Here is a 20141-nt window from a genome sequence, read left to right on the forward strand (position 1 = left end):
TAGACAGCGGGGAGAGCGACACGCACAAGAGTGGCGAAACGCTGGTGAAGGACAAGTCTTGGTGTCTGAAATCTATATGTGCTTGTTTGCCCTGGTATGACATGCAACTCCTCGATGGTCTAGTGGTTATGATTCGGCTCTCTCACAGCCGCGAGCGGGGTTCGATTCCCCGTCGGGGAAGCTCATCTTTTGCCGGCTACTCGAGGAAGATTCACAATTTTTGTTTCCTCCTTTTTTTGCTCGTTCGTGCTCTTATGCCTCTACGATTGTTCTGTACATCGACGTCGCTCGTGGCACGGTGGCAGTGAGCGTATGCTCGTCGTCGTCGTCTCGTGTGCTCAGCACGGAACCTCGCACGGGACCCTCGCACGGGACTCTCACACGTTCCCTCTCGAGCCTCTTTCTCGCTAGTGCAAAGATCCTCGACACTGACCCTCTAGCTTCCTTCCTCTTACACGCTTCAACGACCCGGAAGAGACGGCCGAGGCGGAAGTGCCAGGGTTCTCCACCTTCACAGCTCAACAGTCAGTCTCTTTCACCTGCCTCAGGCTCTTGCGTTTTGAGTCATTCTCACAAATTGGGACCAATACATAGTGTCATCAAGAAATGGACAGCTGTCCCTGCTTCAGCAAGCATCATGGACTCGAAAGGTGGAAGGAAAACTTTGCGGTTGTTGATCATACGGATCGGGGTGTTCGTCTCGACGATTCTCGAAGCGAAGGGGCTCAAGCAGCGATTTACCGCGTACGCAGTCCGAGGGTTCTCAGCCAATGACTACAAAAAATTCGTGAGTCCTCGCCATGCTCAGTCAGACAGTCTCTTGCCGCTAACAAACAACTGCTCACGGTCTCAGTTAGCGAGGAATAATGAGTACCACGACGAGTCACGACTCGGAGAACCAAACGGCCACGTAGCTCTAGTCGATGGGCCTGACTTGCGCGAGATCCTAAAGATTCTTCTCTCTCCATTGGACGTCGACCCCGAAACATACTGCGGTCATGGGTATCTCGTTCTCAAGGTCGTCAATCTACCCGACGATTTTGAGATCACCTTTGACCCGCTCTCGGAAGTAATGCTTCGAGAGGAAGCTGTAAGTCATCCGAGCTTTTGCCCTTGTTGAGGTTGTTGCGGCTGACAGCTTCTCTGCTCACTCGCACATGCCGAACAACGAACATGAAATAGCGATCGCAGTGGTTTTATTCCCTTGTGAGTCATTTCGAGCTCGAATGTTCCACTTCATTCTCGATTCTGAAGCCACTTCGCCGTTCTCGCGAGTAGGAAGACCTTCAAGATTTCCAGCCATTAGCGGGGCAAGATCCCAGGGTCCTTCCCGACGGATTCACTGCTGAAAACGTGAGTCTTTCGCTCGTCTTTGCAACTGAACTGCTCTGAATACGCTTTACTGACGCTCGAATCGACTCTCTACTTGGGGACACAGCTTCTGCTCATTCGGGACGAACCTTCAGTGCAGCACGAAGAGGAGGATACACCAGGAAGGGAGGACGAAGATGCAAAACCTGACGTTAAGCTCGAGGAGGAGTGGGCCGAAGGTGACTCTTCATTTCACATGGCCGTTCTGAGCAAATATCTGGACCAGTAGAGCGAGCACAAGGACGCTGAAAAGGGAATGCAGCTGGTTTCGGAGTCATGTGCAAAAGCTCGTTTTGTGGCGTTTCTGCCTATAACGCATTTTCTGAGCAGTGAGACCAAATCTCCTTCTGCTCACGGCGGAAGCAAGTCGATGATCAATGGTCTGAATGCGAGCATCCTACAGCAAGTGGTGAAGATTTCGCTCCCTTTTTTTCGCAAGTCATGAACATTTTTTGTGGTGGTTTCTTTTATGTATGGTATTTCTGAGCGCGCCTTCAAGCGAAATTCGGGGATGTAGCTCATCGGTAGAGCGCTCGCTTAGCATCTCGAATAACAGTTCATCTGCTTGCGAGAGGCAGAGGGTTCGACTCCCTCCCTCTCCATTCCTTCTCTTTTTGTCGCTCTGTGCACTTCTATCCTTTTGCCGTTGGCCCACTCTAGCGTGACCTCCCAGGTCCCTCGAGCCTCGCAACGTCTGAGAGCTGCTGACAAGTCGCTTTCGCGACTGGGCCTCGTTCATTCTCGCACATCTGAACTGAACGCTCGATCACCCGAAGCTCTCCCATCTCGCCTTACAGTAGGCCTCACCACGGAACCGGGAAGCGCGAGGGGGGTACGACTTTATTTGCTCAGAGGGGGAGAAACCGGGTAAGAATCTACAAAACACCATTCTCCTTCAACTTGGCGATTACCTCGTCGACCGAAGCAACCTGCGTCGAATGCAAGCGAACGTCAGCTATGTATCGGGAGTAGAGAGAAAAGTGTGAGCTCACCTTGGCTCCACCTTTACGAGGCGGAGGAGCGACGACATTGACAGTTTCCAACCGAGGAGTGAAATCAACCCCGATATCTTCTGGCTTGACCTTCTTCAACGGCTTCTTCTTTGCCTATATCGTGCGAAAGCGAGGTCAGTCCAGTAGCCAAAAGAAGAAAATCGAAAGAAGAATGATTGAACTCGCCTTCATGATGTTTGGTAGGGAAGCGTAACGAGGTTGGTTGAGACGAAGATCGGTCGTAATAACAGCCGGCAAGTTCATCTTGAGCGTTTCGAGTCCACCATCGATCTCCCTCGAAACCGTTACCGAATTCGCCGCGGTATCCAAATCGATTTTACTCGCGAAATTCGCCTGAGGCCAACTCAACAACCCAGCGAGCATTCCTCCGACTTGACTCGAATCATCATCGATCGCTTGTTTCCCCATCAAGACGATGTCGGGTTTCTCCGAATCGACGAAATGTTTCAACGCTTTCGCGACGGCCAAAGGTTCGACGATTTGATCCTCCTTCGTTTCGACGTGGATCGCGTCGTCGGCTCCCATTGCGAGAGCGGTACGAAGTACTTCGGATGCTTTCGCAGGTCCGATAGAGACTACCGTGATCTTTTCAATCGCCTCCTTGGCTCGCTCACGAAGTCGAACTGCTTCCTCGACAGCTGAGAACAAAGAAGACATTAGCGCTTGTTATGCAGGCTGATAAGGCTCCTATAGCTCACCAATTTCATCGAACGGGTTCTGGAGGAGAGAAGCGAGGGAAGTTAGCTACTTTGATCTAGGTCATCGGATCGCTGAGGAGGACTCACCATAGAATGCTTAACTCCCTTTGTCTCAACTCCATTAGGTCCCACTCGGATACGGACAGCGTCTGTTGATTGAGAGAGAGGAGAGGGGCGTTTAGATCGGCAAGTCAAATGGAGAGAGGGGAAGAGAAGCTCACAATCTACGGTACGCTTGACCGGTACGAGAAGCTTCAACCAGGAAGGGGGAGTAGGTCGCATCGTGAGTGAGGAGTTGGTGTGGAAATAGGGAGAAAGCGGGAAAGCGAACTGGAGAGTTGCCGACGACAACTTCGAAATTTCGCTCACATTCCGCACCATAGAGGCTCTCACAGTAATGTATAGCTATAATGAAGCGGAAGCGGAAACCCCAAAGAAACGGAAAATGGAGTCAAAAACTCCGTTTCTTCGTGACAGAGAGCATTGTTACTTGATTGTTACAACAGTTTGAATCACGACAGTAAAACCTCAGCATATGCTCTATACGACTCTATCTACCTGTACGTACCACAAGTACCGACTCGCGTTGATAAACAGCGTCCGGAACCACCTCGATTGACTTTCGTGAGCTGCGAAAGATGCCCTCGCGACGGAGAACGAGTCGAAAGAGCTGACGAAAAGCGAGGGAGAGCTTTTCGACGGGAGGAGGGAGGCAGAGAGTAGGTGTTTGACGAAGGCGAAAGGGAGGAGTAAGAGGGAAGTGTATTTCGCGATAACGTTGGCGGATCGAACTGAGTAGACCGGGGTCGGTAATGTGCCGTCATGAACCGCTTGACTAGAGGTCGAAAGATGATAGGAAGACCAATGTCAGTGGTGAGCAAAGAGAGACAGCAAAAGAGGATAGTCTGTTCTCACCTCAAAATCTCGTGGAGGACTCGATGATTCGCATGCCCAGAAACGCCGTATTCGTCGAACGTGATGATCTACACAGACGTATATCGATCTGTCAGCATTGAAAAGCTTTACCTCAAGCTAGGGAGAGCAACTCACCGCGTCCGTATTGAATACCGATGCGTATCGTTTCACAAAGGTGAGGACTGCGTCTGCTGGCCACTTCACACTCGGATTATCGGGTAATAAACTATGATAGAGAGTGCCGAAAGCCGTCGCGATGAGATCAGCGCTCGTCGAGACCGAGAGAGGAGACTCGAGAAACGTACGAATGATTGACCGCAACACAACGGGCTTCTTCGATTCCCAATACTCGGCAAGAGCTCTGTAGCTCTTCCTGACGTATACTACCGACTCCCTCGTAGTCACCTGTAAGATGTCCCCGAAGTGAGCGTTAGCTCACACAGAAAACGAGAGACAAAACTGAGAACGAATCTTACCGATCGATAAACACAGCAAGCTCGCTCGAGTCGATACAGGAGCTTTGACTAAGTTCGTTATTGTCGGAGCGAAGAAGAATGACTCATCGTCCGCTGCGAAACCGCAGAAGGAAGGCGAATTCAGCGAAATCACCCCCTGCGACCTGAATCACCATGAATACAGAAACGAGTAGAACATACGATGAGCCGTCACCCAGAGCACAGACTTTGTAGTAGCTAACTCGGAATCGATCGTCCAACTTTGCCAACGAGATTGAGTCGAAACGAGCAGAAGAGAGATTCCAAGGAGGATTAAGACGAAGCGGATGAGTGGGATCCTGCTCCGCCGGGTCCAGATCCGGGAAGCCATTCCGTTCGAGAATGCTGTAGGCGAATTAGAGTCAAACGTGCGCGTGCGAGAGAAGGAGAGATCGAGATGAAACATTCGGGGAAATCATCTGGTTGACCTCTCTCCCAGCTTCTCACCTCGCCAGACGACTCTCGACCATGCTAGACCTACTCAGTGAAAGTCTCAAAGGACGTTGCCTATTCGCTATCCCCAAGAAAGGTGAGTTTTTCAAGTCGGCTCTTCATCTCATCTTGTGTCCGAAAGAGCTGATCTTGGTTCCCTCTCACTGATTAGGACGGCTGTATGAAAAGTGCTGCCAAGTTCTAGCAGGTGAGCTCCTGCTTCTGCCCACTTGCCTCGGCTCACTGAACTGAACTTTCGAGATTCGTTCGCTTTAGGTGCCGATGTTCAATTCACCCGCTCTCACCGACTCGATGTCTGCCTCGTACGCAACCACAACATGGCTCTGTAAGGCCCCTTCCTCCATGCGGATCTCTCAGAAGGAGAGAGAATCGAATTTATTGACTCTTTCTCCTTCCCGCACGTTCACACAGAGTCTTCCTTCCCGCTGCCGACATCCCCCGTTTCGTAGGAGAAGGAAACGTTCACTTGGGAATCACGGGACAAGACATGGTAGCCGAAGCGAATGTGAACGGACTCGTTACGGAAGAACTCGCGCTCGGGTTCGGGAAATGTAAACTTCAAGTTCAAGTTCCTGAACGAGGTGATATCAAATCCGTTAAAGACCTAGTCGGGAAGAAGGTTGTAACGAGCTTCGAGGTACTCGCTGGGGAATACTTTGGGAAATTGGATGAAGAGGCTGGGTTGAAAAAGGGTGAGACTCGGATAGAATACATTGGAGGATCGGTAGAGGCTGCTTGTGCTTTGGGATTGGCAGACGGAATCGGTATGTCCGACTTCTCTCTCGTCGCTCTCTACCTTTGCGAGACCAGCTTCATTGGGGCTAACCGTAACTTTCGCACGTTTCTTCTCTCGTCTCTTCTTCAGTCGATCTTGTCGGTGAGTTCTCGCTCGGATCAGCACTTCTTCCAAGGTCTAATCGCTGACCTGAACACTGAATGCTTACGTAGAATCTGGAGAAACTATGCGAGCTGCCGGACTCCACGCGATCGAAACGATCCTAACTTCCGAAGCCGTTCTCATCCGCTCGAACAAACCCGCCGACGAGCACGCCGAATTGATCAAACGTATTACCTCTCGAGTCGCCGGTCACATCGCCGCCGGGAAATACGTCCTCTGTAACTACAACATTGCGCGAAAGAACGTCGTCGAAGCGACTAAAGTTACTCCCGGAAGGAGGGCGGCGACGGTTTCGCCGTTGGATGATCCGGAATGGGTCGCGGTCAGTAGTATGGTATTGAAAGCTGAAGTGGCCGACGTGATGGATAAATTACAGGTCAGTCTTCAGCGCTCTTTTCTTCCCTTCCCGAGACGATTCATTTTGACGAGTTGGGATCGAGCTGACAAAACTTTCTCTCGCATGATGAACAGGCTATCGGAGCTAGTGATATTCTCGTCATCGGTCTCGCCAACTGCAGGGTTTAATCGAGATCTCAAGATCGTCGAGTCGGGTCGAGCAGCATCGAGTTATCGAGCCTAAGGGGATAGACAGTAGACGTATATATGTATTTTCTTCGCACCAAAAAAAAAGGGGGACATCTCGAGGGAGAATAGCATCACACAGCAATAGATATTTCCTCTCTTTCCCGTTCTTTGTTTATCGCTTAATTCGAGTGGGTAATTATAGTCATTCATCATCAACTCTCTCTTCTTCATCGTGTCAGTGACGTGAGACGAGAGTAGTCCAGAGATACGAGGCTGAAAGTGTAAGAATCTGAATACGTTCTCTTGCATCTTTTTCCTTCTCCAAACCTCTCGATAAAGAACTACTTTCTATAACTGATGAAACTTCCTCCGTACGACCAAAGACTCCTTTCATCGTTAGTTTTAAGCGTGGTTGAGGACTTCCTTGGAGATGACCTTGCCTGCAAGATCGGATTACGAGGCATGAGCGAGTCAATCCAGTCTTCGTTCGAAAAGTAAAAGTGCGTACCGTCGTTGTCAAGACGGTAAACGATAGGTACACCCGTCGCCAATTCAGTGTTTACAATTTCCTCTCCCGACATGTTTTCCAACTTCATGATCATCGAACGAAGCGAGTTTCCGTGGGCCGCAACGAGAACCTTCTTTCCCGATTTGACGGCGGGTACGACGTGTTCTTCGTAGTAAGGCAAGACACGCTTCGCGGTCAATTCGAGAGATTCTCCACCGGGGGGAGGAACGTCGTAGGAACGACGCCAGATGTGAACTTGTTCGTCTCCCCACTTTTTGCGGGCTACACACACACTCGGTAACTATCAGCATCCACGACTATCCGGGAAACATGAGAAAGAGTGGAGACGGACCATCATCCTTGTTGAGTCCAGTCAATTCTCCGTAATCCCTCTCGTTCAAAGCTTGATCCTTGTGGATCTCCAAACCTTCTTGTCCAATCTCCTTGAGGATGATGTCAAGGGTGTCGTTCGCACGTTGCAAGACGGAAGTGTAGGCGACGTCGAAGTGAGTGAGTCCGGCTTTCTTGAGGTTCTTAGCACCTTCGAGAGCTTCGGCACGTCCCTTCTCAGTGAGGGCGGGGTTCTTCCATCTAGAGTTATAGTAGGGCGTGTGAGTGAGCGCTGTGAGTGGTAAGAGAGAGGAGGGAGCTCACCCGGTGAACAAGTTCAACTAGAATCGATTGGGAAGATTCACAGAATCAGCAGGAGCGGATCGGAAGCGAGTGAGGAATAGATTATACCTTGTTCCATTCGGATTCACCTGAGCAACAATCGAGAAAGCTTATCAGTACAGAACGAACTTCAAATCGATAATCGATTTCGAGAGAGAGGGAATCCCGAAACTCACCGTGCCTTCATTCGAGCAGAGCAGGGACAATCGACGAGATGAGCTACTTGATCTGAACAATGGGAGCGAGACTAGAGAGACTTACCTGACGAGAACGAGCTGGAGAGTTGTTGGACCAGATCAACGGAACAGATTAGCAACTGATGCGGGCTTGATGAGCTCCTGGGACTACTGAGTGAGCTTACGAGGTTTCCTTCTTGAGACATGATTGAGTAAGTAGTGTAGAGGTGAGGGAGAGACAGAGGACCTCGCTCGTGAGCGTTGGGAACGAACGTCAAGAAATTACGCTCTCGATGCAGACAATAGAGAGACGATCTCGAAAGTGTATTGAACAACAAAGGACCGGAAACTACAACAGGCGAAAATAAGAACGAGGGAAAGGGAATAAAAGATCTGCGAGGTAATTGGGTGCGAAATTTAGAGAGAAGCAGGAGGTATAGCTTTGAGGTTCTTGTCTATTGAGAGTGTGTGACTTTATCTGGTCAGTCGCAGTGGTAGAAAGGGAGAGAGAGAGCAGGAAGAGCTCACCTCGCATTCTCACGCTGAACCTGTAAATACAATTCGTACGGTCAGTTCAAGCTTAGAGCTGTACTGGAAGCACCGGTGCACTTACATAAAATTTGTTAATGTTTCCCTAGTCATGACGAAAGCAAAAGTTCAGTCAGTCACACTGGCGAACCTAACCCGGAAACGAAAATTTCGACTCACCCTTCTTTGACGCTATCCCTCTTGTCCCAATGTGCCGTTGCCCTTTTCGCCAATCTCTCCACAACCAATCTCGGATCATCGAACGCCGTCAACTTTGCAAATTCTTCCGTTTTCGGTTCGATCCAATCCCTCTCCCCTTCCTCTTCCTCCTCCTGCTCTGCTCTCGTCCGCTGGGGCAAGTGGGCGATCCGTCGGGCGGGCACGTAGGTCTGTTGAGCGTTCTTCGTGTTGAGCGTACGACCTTCGAGAGGAGGATAGAGAGTTGAGGGAAGAGGAGGAACGGGGAAAACTGAATGGTGGTAGGAAAGTGATCCTTGTGGTTCCAGTAGCCCATCTATCGACAGCGCATCGGAATCAGCGTCCATTCTCGGGAGCATACCTGGATAGAAAGATGGGCTTACAGCGAAGGAGGTAGCGTTGAAGCGCCGTCGTCGGAAGTGCAGAGAACGAAATCTACCATCATCTCTCCCCCTCGTTCAGCTCTCTCCGCTTCTCACGACAAGAGTAGAGGGAGAGAAACTCACGATCGGTCCATTCCCCTGTTGTTGTTGCCCTCCATTACCCACATTGTTCATCGAAGAACCAACCTGCATTTGCTGTTGTTGTTGTTGCTGTCTCGCCGCTTCTGCCGCTTTCGTTCGAGACGTAGTTGGATGTGCTACGTAGGCGTAATCGAGGTCGACTGTACCGATTCGACGGCGTTTAGAGGTGGTGGAATCGTATCCCGACATCTCAAGAGGAGGAAAAAGCGGGGGGAATGGGAAGAAGAGAGCGCGGCTGAAGGGTTACAGCGAAGGGGGACAGGGGTATTCACTGGTAAGAGCTTGAGCTCGTTCAGGCGACGTTTCGGATCGAGTGGGAAGAAGAGCGGAGGAAAAGTTCAAGGAAGCTCTTTCTCCTCTTCTTGTGTCACTCCTACGGAATCATTCGGTCTGTTACAACACTCTCTGTAATCTGAGAGTCTATTATACCTCTGACTGGGCGTGGATGCAACCCCCGTCCCCTCTCTAGCTGACGTCGACCTTTCTTGCGAGTCATTTCACGCCAAGGAGCTGAACGTTCACCCGAGGCGATCTGGTATCGGGATACAATGCGGGAAGAGTAGTCTGCATGGGCGTATGTCGCAGGAAGCGCAAAGTCCTGCGATCGGAAGAACGAATCATCGATCAACATCGTCCCACCTTCTCTCCTCTGCTCCCTTCTACACTTCACGTACTCCGCCAAACTATTTCAAAGAGCGATCGACTTCACCCGAGTGGCAAGGCGCTCACGATCTCGGCGTACCCTTGGTAATTGAATTAGTCGGATTTCCCACGCAAGCTCCCCTTCCTTTCCTTCACTCCCATCAAGCTGCACTGACTCCGGCAACTCGTCTACAGAGCACTCAGATATGTTCACTCGTTTTCGAAAGGTATCGAGGAGCAGCGACAAGCGAGAGCCCTGTGACACCTTCTCGGCTTCTAGCCCAAATCCGAACTACGGCCTGGAGGAGACGCCTGACGCGAAGCAAGATCGCTCGCGGGGAAGCATGAGTAGCGAAGACGAAGGAGACGAATCCAAGTTTGATCCCTCACCGAAGACCACCTCGAAATCGCTCAAAGAACTCGGTTTCACATCGGAAGATATCGTTCCTTCCCTACTCTACGATGACGACTATGCTCCTTCTCCGACCGATATAGTGAATCGACAGCTTTCGACGTCGACGGTCTCTAGCGGAGAAGAGGAGGACGAGATAAGAAGCGAAGAGGAGGAGGAGGACGATTATGGAAATGACTCGTTCGCGAATCGAGAACAAGAACCTACTCCGATCCCTTCCACCGTTCTACCAACCGCTTCATCTCGAACGAAACCTCGAGACGCTCTCGGACCGCAAGCGAGGAGGATCCGATCGTTGACGATCTCCCGACTCGAATCCCATTCCTCCTCTCCCGCCTCGGTTCTTTCGCCCACTTCGGCTCGACCGATCCATACATCGCCTTACCTTCGCTCCGACTCTGGACTCGACGTGCTCCTTGCACGTTCGCACCTACTCGGGAAGTTCGGAAGAGGTCTTACTGAGCGAGAAACGAGGGAAGTAGAAAGGGCGGGAAAGAACGTTTTTATGGAGGTTCACTCGGAGGGGGAGCTGGAAGCCCGAGATGTGAGGGAAACGGTCAAGAGACTATTGAGGGACGATCACTGCGAACCAACGAAACGACCACCTCGACCTCGAGCAACTTCGAACTTCTCCTCTTCGTCGAATTCTCCAAACTTTGCTCCTTCCGCACTCCCACTTCTCGAACGCGCAAAGTCAAGACCCAGCTTCGTCGCAAGTCACCTCGCATGGACCGGTTCGGAGTACGGTTCGATTGAAGAACCGATTGAGCCGAAGACGTTCACGACTCGACCGGATCCCTCGAACAAAATGGAGGATCTTACGGAGGAACCGATTGAACTAGCTCGCATTGATCCGGAACCTTCAATGCCAGCTCGACTGGAGGAGCAGGACGAGTTCGGAGCGCCTCACGATCGACCGGTTTCGAATCCCGACATCGTCGAAAGCCGCGCTTATTATCGTTCTTCCTACATCCCGCCCCCGAGCTTTTCAATTCCCACCTCCCACTCCTACTACAATCAGGCAGGCTCAAGACCGCAAACTGAAGAGCAGAGACCGATCCACGAAACTTCACGAATCATCGATCAACGTCGACCCAAGCCCAATCCCAACAAGAAGAAGGAGGAGGAGGAAGACCCTCGACAGAGAGAGATCCAAAAACGACTCGCCGATCAGAAAAGACGTAGCGAATTGATGCATTCGAAAATCGAAGCTCGAAAACCTCCTCCTTCAAAATCGAAACCGAAAGAATCTCGTCGTTCCTCGAAAATCCCATTCGAATCTATTCCTCATTCTTCCTCGAGGCAGTTCTTGCCACCGACTTGGATCGCTTCTCCAACGAGAGGATTCGCTCCAACTCCGATTCCGACTTCAATGCCTTTTTATCAGTCGCCTCCTCGTCCCGCGCCGATCTTCGCCCCTCTCGCTTCACCTCTCGCCTCACCATTGCGTCCAGCCCCCTCACCGATTCCCACAGCGCCTCGTGCGACACCACAAGCGCCTCAGCGTTCCTCCTCGACTCCAATTCTCCCCAACCTCCCTCCTCGCAATCTCGTCGTCGTTCCTCCTCCCCCTCCCGCTCCCAATCCTATCTCCAACTACGACGACCCGTTCTCGTCTCCCCGTCGACCTCCCTCCTTTCCTCATTCCTCATCGACTCACTCCATCGATCCGAAAGACAGAGAGAAAGAGAAACGTAGATCGAAACGAATGTCTCTACTCGTCTCAGAACCACTCGTGAAAGGTGTTAGACCTCCCGCAGCTTGGAGTTTACCCCATTCGCCGTCGGTGTCGGGGAGGAAAACTAAGGAACAGGAAAAATAGACCCTTTCGTCGTCGTTGCTGTGCTGGTTCCGGATAGTTTCATATAGTCTGTTTCGATTTGTCTGTTGTTTTCTCCCTCTCATATTCTAGCTGCTCTTTCTCTATTGGACAGTGATTTGTGTCGTAGTATAACTGGATATTGAACTCTCATCGTTCTGTGCAAAAAGACCCTCGATTTCGAACAACTTCTGATTCTGCAGAGAGAATTCAGCGAGTACAAAATCAATCACGACAACCCACGAGTCCACAGGCTTCACAAGCAAATCAATCTTCTCAAACAGACAACAAAAATCCGGAAACCAGAACCCAGCTCATCTCGTTTCTCGCTCTATCCCATTAAACTGAACGATTTCCTCCTTCCCCCTTCCTTTTCCCTCTCCTTCTCTTTTTCCTTTTCTTTTCCCGTCTCCAACGATTTCGAAACCGTTCTATGAATCGTTTCCTCTCCAATCCCAACTGCCCAAGGTTCCTCCAAATCCGAATGCTTCATCGCTTGTTCGAGGATTTTATGGAAATCTTCCGCTTCACTGTGAACCGGAGAACGATCTACCGTCAGCTCCATATCGAGAGAAGTGATGGTGGAGAGGGCCTCGGCTCACGTCGCACAAAGGAGCTCGACGAACGAGAATCCGATCGTAGCTTCTCTCTGCTTTCCTTCGTCGTCGTTAGTTCCTCCTCCGCCTGAAAAGGATGGATCAAGTACATCGATCTCTACGACGGGAGGTTCGATCGGGATTGACTCATTCGTTGAAGTCGTGGCGGTTGGGGAAGCCGGAGGAGAGGAAAGAGGCTGTTGGGAAGATTTCGTTGAGAAAGGGAAGGAGAAAGGAGAAGCCGAAGAGGCGGAAGAGGAGATTGGACGTTGAGGGTAGAAACGGAGGGATTGGATGTGAGATGGAGAGGGGATGAGGAGTGCTGAGACGGGGTGACCCTACTCAACGCGAGCGAGGAGGATCAGCGAGAGAGTTTGCCGGGAGAGAGGGAAAATAGAGCTCACTTTGTAGAGTGGGAGGGGAGAAGCGGCGCTTGGAGACGACGACGAAGGGTCTACGAACGTGAGTTGTACAGTCGCACGAGCGAGTGCTTCGACCGCATGAGTCGAGTCGGGTTGAGCTTGATCCGTCGTCGTTGATTCTTCGTTGCGAGGTCGAGAACGGGAACGACTCGAAGCCGAAGTCGTCGAAGTTCTACGTTCTTTTCGACCTGGTCGGACCGCATCGAGAACTTTCGCGAAGAATCCTGGCGAGGAATCTTCGTTCGAATCGAGATCTTCTTGAGTTGAAGATCGTCGAAGTTCGTTCTTCGTATTCGTAGGAGAGGTCGACCTGAGCTTTGAGAGTGATAATCGATGACCGAATGAATGTCCTCCTTCTTCGTTATCGTGCGTTCGAGGAATTTCTTTCGGAGGTACCGATTGATCGAGAACGAGTAAAACTTCCGAGCGCTGTGCTTCAACGACACGTTAGGCTTTTCTGCCAGCCTAAGTCAATGTAGTGAAGACACACCTTGGTGTACCAAAGAGTCCCATACACACTCCATTGTTCCTTCCTAGCTTCCTCGGATTGATCTTTCTTTTCTTTCAAAGTTCCTTTTTCCCATAACACGACCCTTCCTTCAACTCTTCCATACGCCTTCCAGTCCCCTTTCTTCGTCGATGGTACTTCAATCGTCCTGTCTTGTCCAGGTCCGGAAGGAGGAGGAGGAGGGACGGTACGAAGTTGTTCGAATGCGGCGTTTTGAGAGTCAATTCGAGCGGAATCAGAGGTGGAACTAGTAGAAGCCGTCAGGACAGACATATCGTCAGAGAGCTTCGGGGTCGTCGGAGCAGGAGGGACTGATTGAGGAGGAGAAGGGCGAGGGGGGGAGAAAGGTTGGGTGAGGAAGTCCTGTGAGCGACTTTGCGGTCAAGTTGCTGTACTAACCAATGAGAGGATCGTAAGAGACCATCGCTCACCATGTCTGCGAGAAGAGATCTGAGGTGAAGAGAAGGGAAGAGAAGAGAGAAGAGGGGAAAGTCAGCTGAAAGGAAAGGGAAAGAGCGAGGGAGCAAACTGAGACAAAGTTCGCTCAGGTGACTCGCTCTTGTCTCGCAAATCTCGGTAAGTTGGAGATGTGTGTGGTTTGCATTCAATTTGCTTCTCATACAATACAATACAACGACTTGATCGAAAGGAAGGAGGGAACTGCTAAACAAACTGCTAACTGAAACTAGGTAGGATACTTTTTCTTCAAGAACGGGAAACACTTCTGCTCAAATACTGTTCATCTTTCCTCCCCCCTCTCCTTTCCGCGACTAAATGAGGCGGTAAGAATACTCCATCCTCCTCCTCCTCTTCCTCTTCTTCTTCCTCTCTATCCTCTCCCTCGTTCGCGAGAGAAGTTTCATCTTCTTCTTTTGGGATGTGAAGTTGTTCACTTGCGGTCGACGCTCCTCCTCCTCCTTGTTCTCGAGAAGCACGGGAAGAGAATGATCCAGAAGGAGCGTTCCTGAGTGATTGAGCGAGTGAAGACGAAACTCCTCCTCCTCCTCCTCGTTGCGATTGATTTTGACCTTGTGAAGAAGAAGAAGTCGAACCTCCTCCGATCTCCAACGGTACCGGTCCCGGTCTCGTCTCCCTCCTTTCCTGTGTTGACTCAGCTGCTCGAGGTGTCGAGGTCGAGGAAGATTGTTCAGCGTTCTTCGGTTCGGCGGCAGAGGAAGGAATCCACGAAGCTCCTCCTCCTCCTTTCGTTCCCGCTGTTCCAGTTCCACGTTTCTCCCTCTCTAAAGCCCATTCCCGTTCAGGATCAGGTCTCCAAGATGACATCGCTCTAGTAGAAGGTCGATTCGTCGTAAACGGAATCGGTAAAGATCCAACTTGAAACTTGTCGTCGAGATTCCTAACTTGATCCTCTCGTTCTTCTTCCTCCTCCTCGTGCGGTTCGTCATCGTCGTCGGAGGGAGTAACGGGAGTAGCTTCAGAAGTTTGATTCTTCCGAGGTAGAGCTCGACGATGAGAGGGAACGTCGATAGCGAGTACATCTCGAATTTTTTGTTCCCCTTTCCTGACATCCGCAGGGTTCGGTGCCGTTTGATCTCCTCCTCCTCCGACGAGTTCGCGAATCGCTACATCTTCTCTCACCGAGGTCGTCATCGGCTTATCTCGTGAGATCGACGTAGACGAGGAGGATTCGGGTTCGAGGGGAGAAATTGGACGTTGATTATTCGAGTTCTGCTGCGAGGTTGAAGAGAGGAGAGCGGCGTAAGAAGCAGAAAGGGATGAAGCTCGTTGAACTGATCCGGGTCGGAAGGTCGAGCTGGTAGTACTGGTGGGTTGAAGTGCTTTAGGAGAACGAATCGAATCGATCGAAGTTGAAGAGTCGAAAGCGGCGAAATCGGGAGGTTGTTGTTGGAAAATTGGACGAGATGAGGTGTAAGAAGAAGAAGACAGTTCGAGGAAATCGATATCGACATCTTCATCCATTTCGAATGGTGCATCTTAACGTACCCACGTAAGAAGAGAGTCAGCGAGTATTCGAAGAAAACTGGGGAAATGAGCTCGAGACTCAACATACCTTCTTCTCGTTCAGATTCAGTCGTGATCGTTCTCTGTCGACCCTTCCCTCCCGTTCCGTTGATCTCTGGACTTGCTGCCCGACTAGATTCACTAGGAGGTAAAGACAATTCCTCCGATTCCGGAATCGCAACCAATCCCTTTTCTTTCGTCAAAGTCGGAATGAAACTCGGAGTTGTCCTTCCCGTCGTCGCACTCGTTCCAGATCCTCCATTCGGAGATCTCAATGACGATCTACTCGAAGAACGACCTCTTCTCCCTTCCTCCTCTTGTCCTGCATCATCTTCCTCGTCGTCGTCATCATCATCTCCATCGGCCAAAGTCGCGGGAATATCTCTCTCACTCTCCCCTCTTTCCCTCTCGCTACTTCCCGTCTCCCCTCCTGCTCCTCCTCTTCTTTCCCTCTCTTTAGCTCCTAACGCAGCCGCCTCCGTAGCCTCCGCGATCTTCTTCGTCCGACTCTGACTCCTAGGAACCGTCGTCGGGTCGTCTCTTCTTCTTTGTCGACTCCTACTTCTCCCCCTCTCGTCTTCTTCCTTCTGATCCAGTTCCCTCAATTTACTACTGACATCCTCATCTCGATCCCGATCCCTATCTCTATCTCGATCTCTCGAACCCGTCGTCGTTGGTCCTCGATTCCTCGTAGTCGAAGGTGATTCCCTCCCTCCTCCTCCTGTTCCTAAAGGACTACGTCTCTCCAAGCTCCCTCTTCCTAAACTCCTCCCTCTCTCCCTTTCCCTACTTTCACTTCTCCCCCTCTCCTCTTGTTCTCGTTCCCTCTCTTTTCTCACAATAACGGGTACTCCGAAACCCCTCACCACCCCTCCTCCACCAACCATTCCACCTCCGCTCATTCCCCCATTCCGAACGTTCTCTATTCTCGCTTCAAGGACTTCTAGTTCTGCTTTCGCGCGTCTGACGAACGAGTCGTGAGAACGACGTAAAGAGAGGATTTGATCCGCCGTTTTCTTTGCAGAGGTGGAGATCGATTGTGTCAGACTCGATGCGAGGGAATGTGGATCGCTAGAAGTCGAAGTAGCGGAGACAGGGGGGGTTTGAGGGATGGTTGAAGCGGAAACGAGTGGAGAAGAGGTTGAATTCGCTCCTCCTGTTGTAGGTTGTTGAGCTGGAACGAGGGAAGGAATGAGGGCTAATAAACCAGAAGGTTGTAGGGCACTCGAAGATGATGAGCCGGCAGGTCGACTTAGTAGACCTCCTCCTCCTGAACGACTAGAATCTCCAGCGGCAGCCGAGAATGAACTCCTAGAAGTTCTCGATAACCCCAGAGATAGAGGTGGTACAGACATATCACTCCCTTGACTCGCCGCTCTCCTTTGCGGCGACAACAAAGGGGAGAGGAGAGCTCGTTGTAAGGTAGGAGAATTGAGGAAATTTGAAGTAGAAGATGAAGATGTAGGATTGTTTGGATCGACGGGACGGAAGGATGGAGTAGGAGGTGCGATCGAGGAAGGGTCGAAATGAGGAGGTGGGAACGTAGGGGAATCGATTAGAATGTTGAAAGTTTGGGAGAATAAGGGAGAGGATTCGAGAGAGGGAATCGAGAAATTGGGGGAATTTGAAGAGATCATTCCGGAATGGAGAGTCACTATCCTTCGTTCTTTCGAACTCGATTGTTCTGATTCGTCGTCATCTTCTGCGTCTTCGTCGTCGGCGGCTTGAGTCGCTCGAGGAGGAGGTGGGAGGAGAGGAGTTTCGAGAGTGAAGAGAGATTCTCCAGTATTGATCGATCTCAACGTTTGTGATTCAGGTCGAGTAGAAATCGTTACCAATTGAGCATGTTTCTACTCCCATCCCAACTTGAGTTAGCGTCTAGTTGACCTCAGTCCCGCGAGAAATGACGATATCGGTCGGCACGAAAGAGGGGGAACGAATGACTACAACTCACGATCTGTACTGCTTCAGCTCCATCGATTAATCTGAATACGATCCCTTCCGCTGATGCCGCCGACTCACTCGGTCCACGTTCCTCAGAGCTTGATGAGGGTCGAGAAATGATGTGTCCCGAAATCGTCACGTTGAGATCCCCCGAATAGAACGTCACGAGTTCGTCCGCATGGTTATCTGTTGTTGTCGAAGTACCCATCATGGGCGGGTCGAGGTGGGATGAGGTGAAGAAGAGAGAGAGAGAGAGAAAGCTAGAAAACTCAAATTCAATCAAGTCTTTGCGGGGGCAGAGAAGGGCAACTCTAAATCCTAAAGTAAAGGACTCGTATGTAGGAAAGAGCTGCTGGAATTGCGAAATTAAAGACAATCAAACAAAATCGAAAGAGAGAAATGGAAAAGCAAAAGCGAAACACAAAGCGAGAAAGAGGAAAAAACGCAAAACGAAAACTTGCGAAAAGTATCAAACGAGTCGGTGCCAAGATGGAGAGAACGAGATGAGAATGAGGTTGGGTATACGATGAGAGTATAGTGTAGTACTGTACTTGAGGTATGTGGTCCAGGGAGAATCGAAGGGAAGCTCTTGGAGGGCTCTAATGAATCGAATTTTCGTTGTTCCAAAACGGTCGAGAATCCATCTTCTTTTCCTCCTTCTCCTCTCTCCTCTCTTCCTTCTTCCATCCTCCCAGCTTGCCCCCGAAATCGTTCCCTCACCGTCCCCCTTCTTCCCGTCCCCAAGTCGCTCTACCCCGACCGGATTAATTCATTTCGACCTCTGTAACCCCATCCAAATCCCTATGCAACGGACAAAATTTCCCCGGTTGAGTCCAATACTCTTTGACGCATTCTTCGTGGTAGATACAATAACAACTCAGTCGGGCGAGTGAAGTGTCGGGCGAGAATTCGTCCAGACAGAATGAACACTATCGAGTTCGAAAGGAGTCAGTTTTCTTTTCGAGAGAGAGGAACAGAGAAAAAGGGACGGACTTCGAGAGCAGTTCCAGTTTTATCATCTTTCGGGATCGATTTCTCATCGCAAACGAACACTATTCCCCCATGCAACCCACTCAAGTCAGTTTCTCCTCCCTTTTCTCGCAATCAAGAGAGTACGAAGAAAAGACATACCAACATGATCCCTCCTCCCCCTCTTCTCTCCCATCGTCGTTCCACCTCCAGTTCCTCCTCCTCCAGCAGCCGTTAATCCTCTACAGCACTCATCAACATGTTTCTCCCCCTTTTCCCTCGTCCATCCTTCCCCAGTCAATTTCGTTTCACACACCGGACACTCTTCTAAATGAGCTCCTTGTCCTCCTCCTGAATCGAAACAGTCTCGGAGGTGTTGTTCGGATTCGAGAGGGGTCAGGGAGAGGAGGGGGAATTGACATTTTGGACAGGAGGTGAGAGCATCATCGTCGTGCTGTTGAGGTGGTGGAGCGACGGGAGCAGGAGCAACGACTGGAGGAGGAGGAGTTCGAGCTCGAGGAAGAGGAGGAGGAGGATATTCGTTCGCTTGAGCTTGAATTTGTTCATCTCCAGGTCTAGGATCGATCCCTACTCGATACTTTCTCCCATGAATCCATTCATATATGTATCCATCTGCGTCTTCTGCGTAATGATGATGATCCGCCGCTCCCGTTCCTGGTTCGTTTCTTTGTCGATTCATTGGCATTGGGGGTGAAGCACTTCTTCTTCTCGATACTGAATCACGTCGCTGATCGTCGTTGTTCTCGTGGTTGTTCCTTCGATTCACTTCTTCTCTTTCTCTTTCCCTCAATCTCCTCAACTGTTCAACCCTTCTTTCCTCGTCTCTTCGATATTCTTCTTCTCCTTCCCTGACCAACTGTTCGACCCTTCTCGCTTCTCTCTCATCTGCCTCTACCAGACCTCGTAATCGTTCTTGTTCTCGCGCGGCTCTTAATTCGACGATTCTTGCCAACATTCGTTGTTTTTGTTCGTCCCTCGATTCGGTTAGAGCGTTCTGGTTGTTGACTGAAGGAAGTGGTTGAGGATTCTGATTCGGATTTGCGAAGGGGGGTTGGTTTCGATGATTCGAAGGACCTGCGACGGGTTGATAAGGTTGTGCTTGCTGTTGCTGTTGATCTTCGTTCGAATGATAATGTACGCCTAATCCTCTCCCTCTCCATCAGCTCAAACCTTACGAAATGTTGAGAAAGAGGAAAAATTGAGAACTGACCTTGCATAGCTCTTTCTTCGTCTCGTTCTTCTCCTTCGTTCTCCGGTTTCAAACCATCTTCATCTTCATCCCACCTAGGCATCTCTGGATGATCCTTCAATAACCTCCTCAACTGATCCCAATACGGGTGATTCGATCTCAATTGATCTGTCGTGTCGTCGCCAAAAAAAAAAACCGAAAACTTGCGTTAGTTTTTCCAAAAACGTTGCCTATTTCCTCGAGAGACAAAAACAAATAGCTTACATAATGTCGTCTGAACATTGTACGGATCCTGTTTCAATAGACTCACTCCATCTTTATATTCCGTTGAAAGTTGATTCACTCTCCTCGAAATCGAATCCTTCTGTTTCTTTTCCCTCGACGAATCTCCTCCCGACGTGAACACCCTCGGCGTAATCTCGGCGAGGATCGTTTGACGTTGAGGTCGCGAAGCTTTCGAGCTCGAGAAGAGGTGGATGGAAGAAGTGGGAGTGAGGAGAGAGAGGAGGGAATGAGTGTAGGATGGAGTGCGGGACCAGTGGATCGTTGGACCGGGATCTACTGGAGTGTTGGTCGCCATTGACGAGAAACAGCGTTGGACGAGTGAGAGTGCAGGAGAGAGAGAGGAACGCGAGAGAATCGACAGACTCTTCCTCATCTCTT

At 50.5% G+C, this 20141-nt stretch overlaps 8 protein-coding genes across 8 annotated transcripts; 2 read left to right on the plus strand and 6 right to left on the minus strand.

Moving 5' to 3' along the window:
* Positions 1 to 2246: 2246 nt before the first annotated feature.
* On the minus strand, positions 2247 to 3364 carry CIR1 (Cir1p; the record flags this gene model as incomplete). The annotated part of the gene is made up of 6 exons (XM_076631407.1): positions 2247 to 2300; positions 2364 to 2477; positions 2550 to 3022; positions 3083 to 3101; positions 3170 to 3231; positions 3304 to 3364. 6 exons carry the CDS (start codon positions 3362 to 3364, stop codon positions 2247 to 2249), a joined length of 783 nt encoding a protein of 260 aa, XP_076488711.1.
* A 258-nt stretch (positions 3365 to 3622) lies between these two features.
* On the minus strand, positions 3623 to 4822 carry GPI12 (N-acetylglucosaminylphosphatidylinositol deacetylase; the record flags this gene model as incomplete). The annotated part of the gene is made up of 6 exons (XM_076631408.1): positions 3623 to 3917; positions 3998 to 4065; positions 4133 to 4223; positions 4303 to 4402; positions 4474 to 4566; positions 4654 to 4822. The coding sequence occupies 6 exons, from the start codon at positions 4820 to 4822 to the stop codon at positions 3623 to 3625; spliced, it is 816 nt and encodes a 271-aa protein (XP_076488712.1).
* Positions 4823 to 4959: 137 nt separating this feature from the next.
* Positions 4960 to 6367, plus strand: HIS1 (ATP phosphoribosyltransferase; the record flags this gene model as incomplete). The annotated part of the gene is made up of 7 exons (XM_076631409.1): positions 4960 to 5020; positions 5096 to 5131; positions 5200 to 5269; positions 5356 to 5708; positions 5810 to 5821; positions 5893 to 6218; positions 6314 to 6367. 7 exons carry the CDS (start codon positions 4960 to 4962, stop codon positions 6365 to 6367), a joined length of 912 nt encoding a protein of 303 aa, XP_076488713.1.
* Positions 6368 to 6769: 402 nt separating this feature from the next.
* JCM6883_007282 (uncharacterized protein) lies at positions 6770 to 9162 on the minus strand (the record flags this gene model as incomplete). The annotated part of the gene is made up of 10 exons (XM_076631410.1): positions 6770 to 6807; positions 6876 to 7157; positions 7228 to 7466; positions 7530 to 7546; positions 7617 to 7636; positions 8252 to 8271; positions 8337 to 8357; positions 8432 to 8765; positions 8833 to 8884; positions 8956 to 9162. 10 exons carry the CDS (start codon positions 9160 to 9162, stop codon positions 6770 to 6772), a joined length of 1230 nt encoding a protein of 409 aa, XP_076488714.1.
* Positions 9163 to 9959: 797 nt separating this feature from the next.
* On the plus strand, positions 9960 to 11849 carry JCM6883_007283 (uncharacterized protein; the record flags this gene model as incomplete). Its single annotated transcript, XM_076631411.1, has 1 exon — positions 9960 to 11849. One exon carries the CDS (start codon positions 9960 to 9962, stop codon positions 11847 to 11849), a length of 1890 nt encoding a protein of 629 aa, XP_076488715.1.
* Positions 11850 to 12177: 328 nt separating this feature from the next.
* Positions 12178 to 13806, minus strand: JCM6883_007284 (uncharacterized protein; the record flags this gene model as incomplete). Its single annotated transcript, XM_076631412.1, has 5 exons — positions 12178 to 12376; positions 12449 to 12780; positions 12847 to 13293; positions 13355 to 13735; positions 13804 to 13806. The coding sequence occupies 5 exons, from the start codon at positions 13804 to 13806 to the stop codon at positions 12178 to 12180; spliced, it is 1362 nt and encodes a 453-aa protein (XP_076488716.1).
* A 271-nt stretch (positions 13807 to 14077) lies between these two features.
* JCM6883_007285 (uncharacterized protein) lies at positions 14078 to 17510 on the minus strand (the record flags this gene model as incomplete). The annotated part of the gene is made up of 3 exons (XM_076631413.1): positions 14078 to 15327; positions 15405 to 17205; positions 17310 to 17510. The coding sequence occupies 3 exons, from the start codon at positions 17508 to 17510 to the stop codon at positions 14078 to 14080; spliced, it is 3252 nt and encodes a 1083-aa protein (XP_076488717.1).
* A 553-nt stretch (positions 17511 to 18063) lies between these two features.
* Positions 18064 to 20058, minus strand: JCM6883_007286 (uncharacterized protein; the record flags this gene model as incomplete). Its single annotated transcript, XM_076631414.1, has 5 exons — positions 18064 to 18228; positions 18293 to 18351; positions 18431 to 19429; positions 19500 to 19646; positions 19743 to 20058. The coding sequence occupies 5 exons, from the start codon at positions 20056 to 20058 to the stop codon at positions 18064 to 18066; spliced, it is 1686 nt and encodes a 561-aa protein (XP_076488718.1).
* Between the last annotated feature and the right edge of the window lie 83 nt (positions 20059 to 20141).

The sequence above is a fragment of the Sporobolomyces salmoneus genome (assembly GCF_050403485.1).
Source record: "Sporobolomyces salmoneus JCM6883 DNA, S_salmoneus_JCM6883_v1_ctg16, whole genome shotgun sequence".
In the NCBI taxonomy this organism is placed as follows: Eukaryota; Fungi; Basidiomycota; class Microbotryomycetes; order Sporidiobolales; family Sporidiobolaceae; genus Sporobolomyces; species Sporobolomyces salmoneus.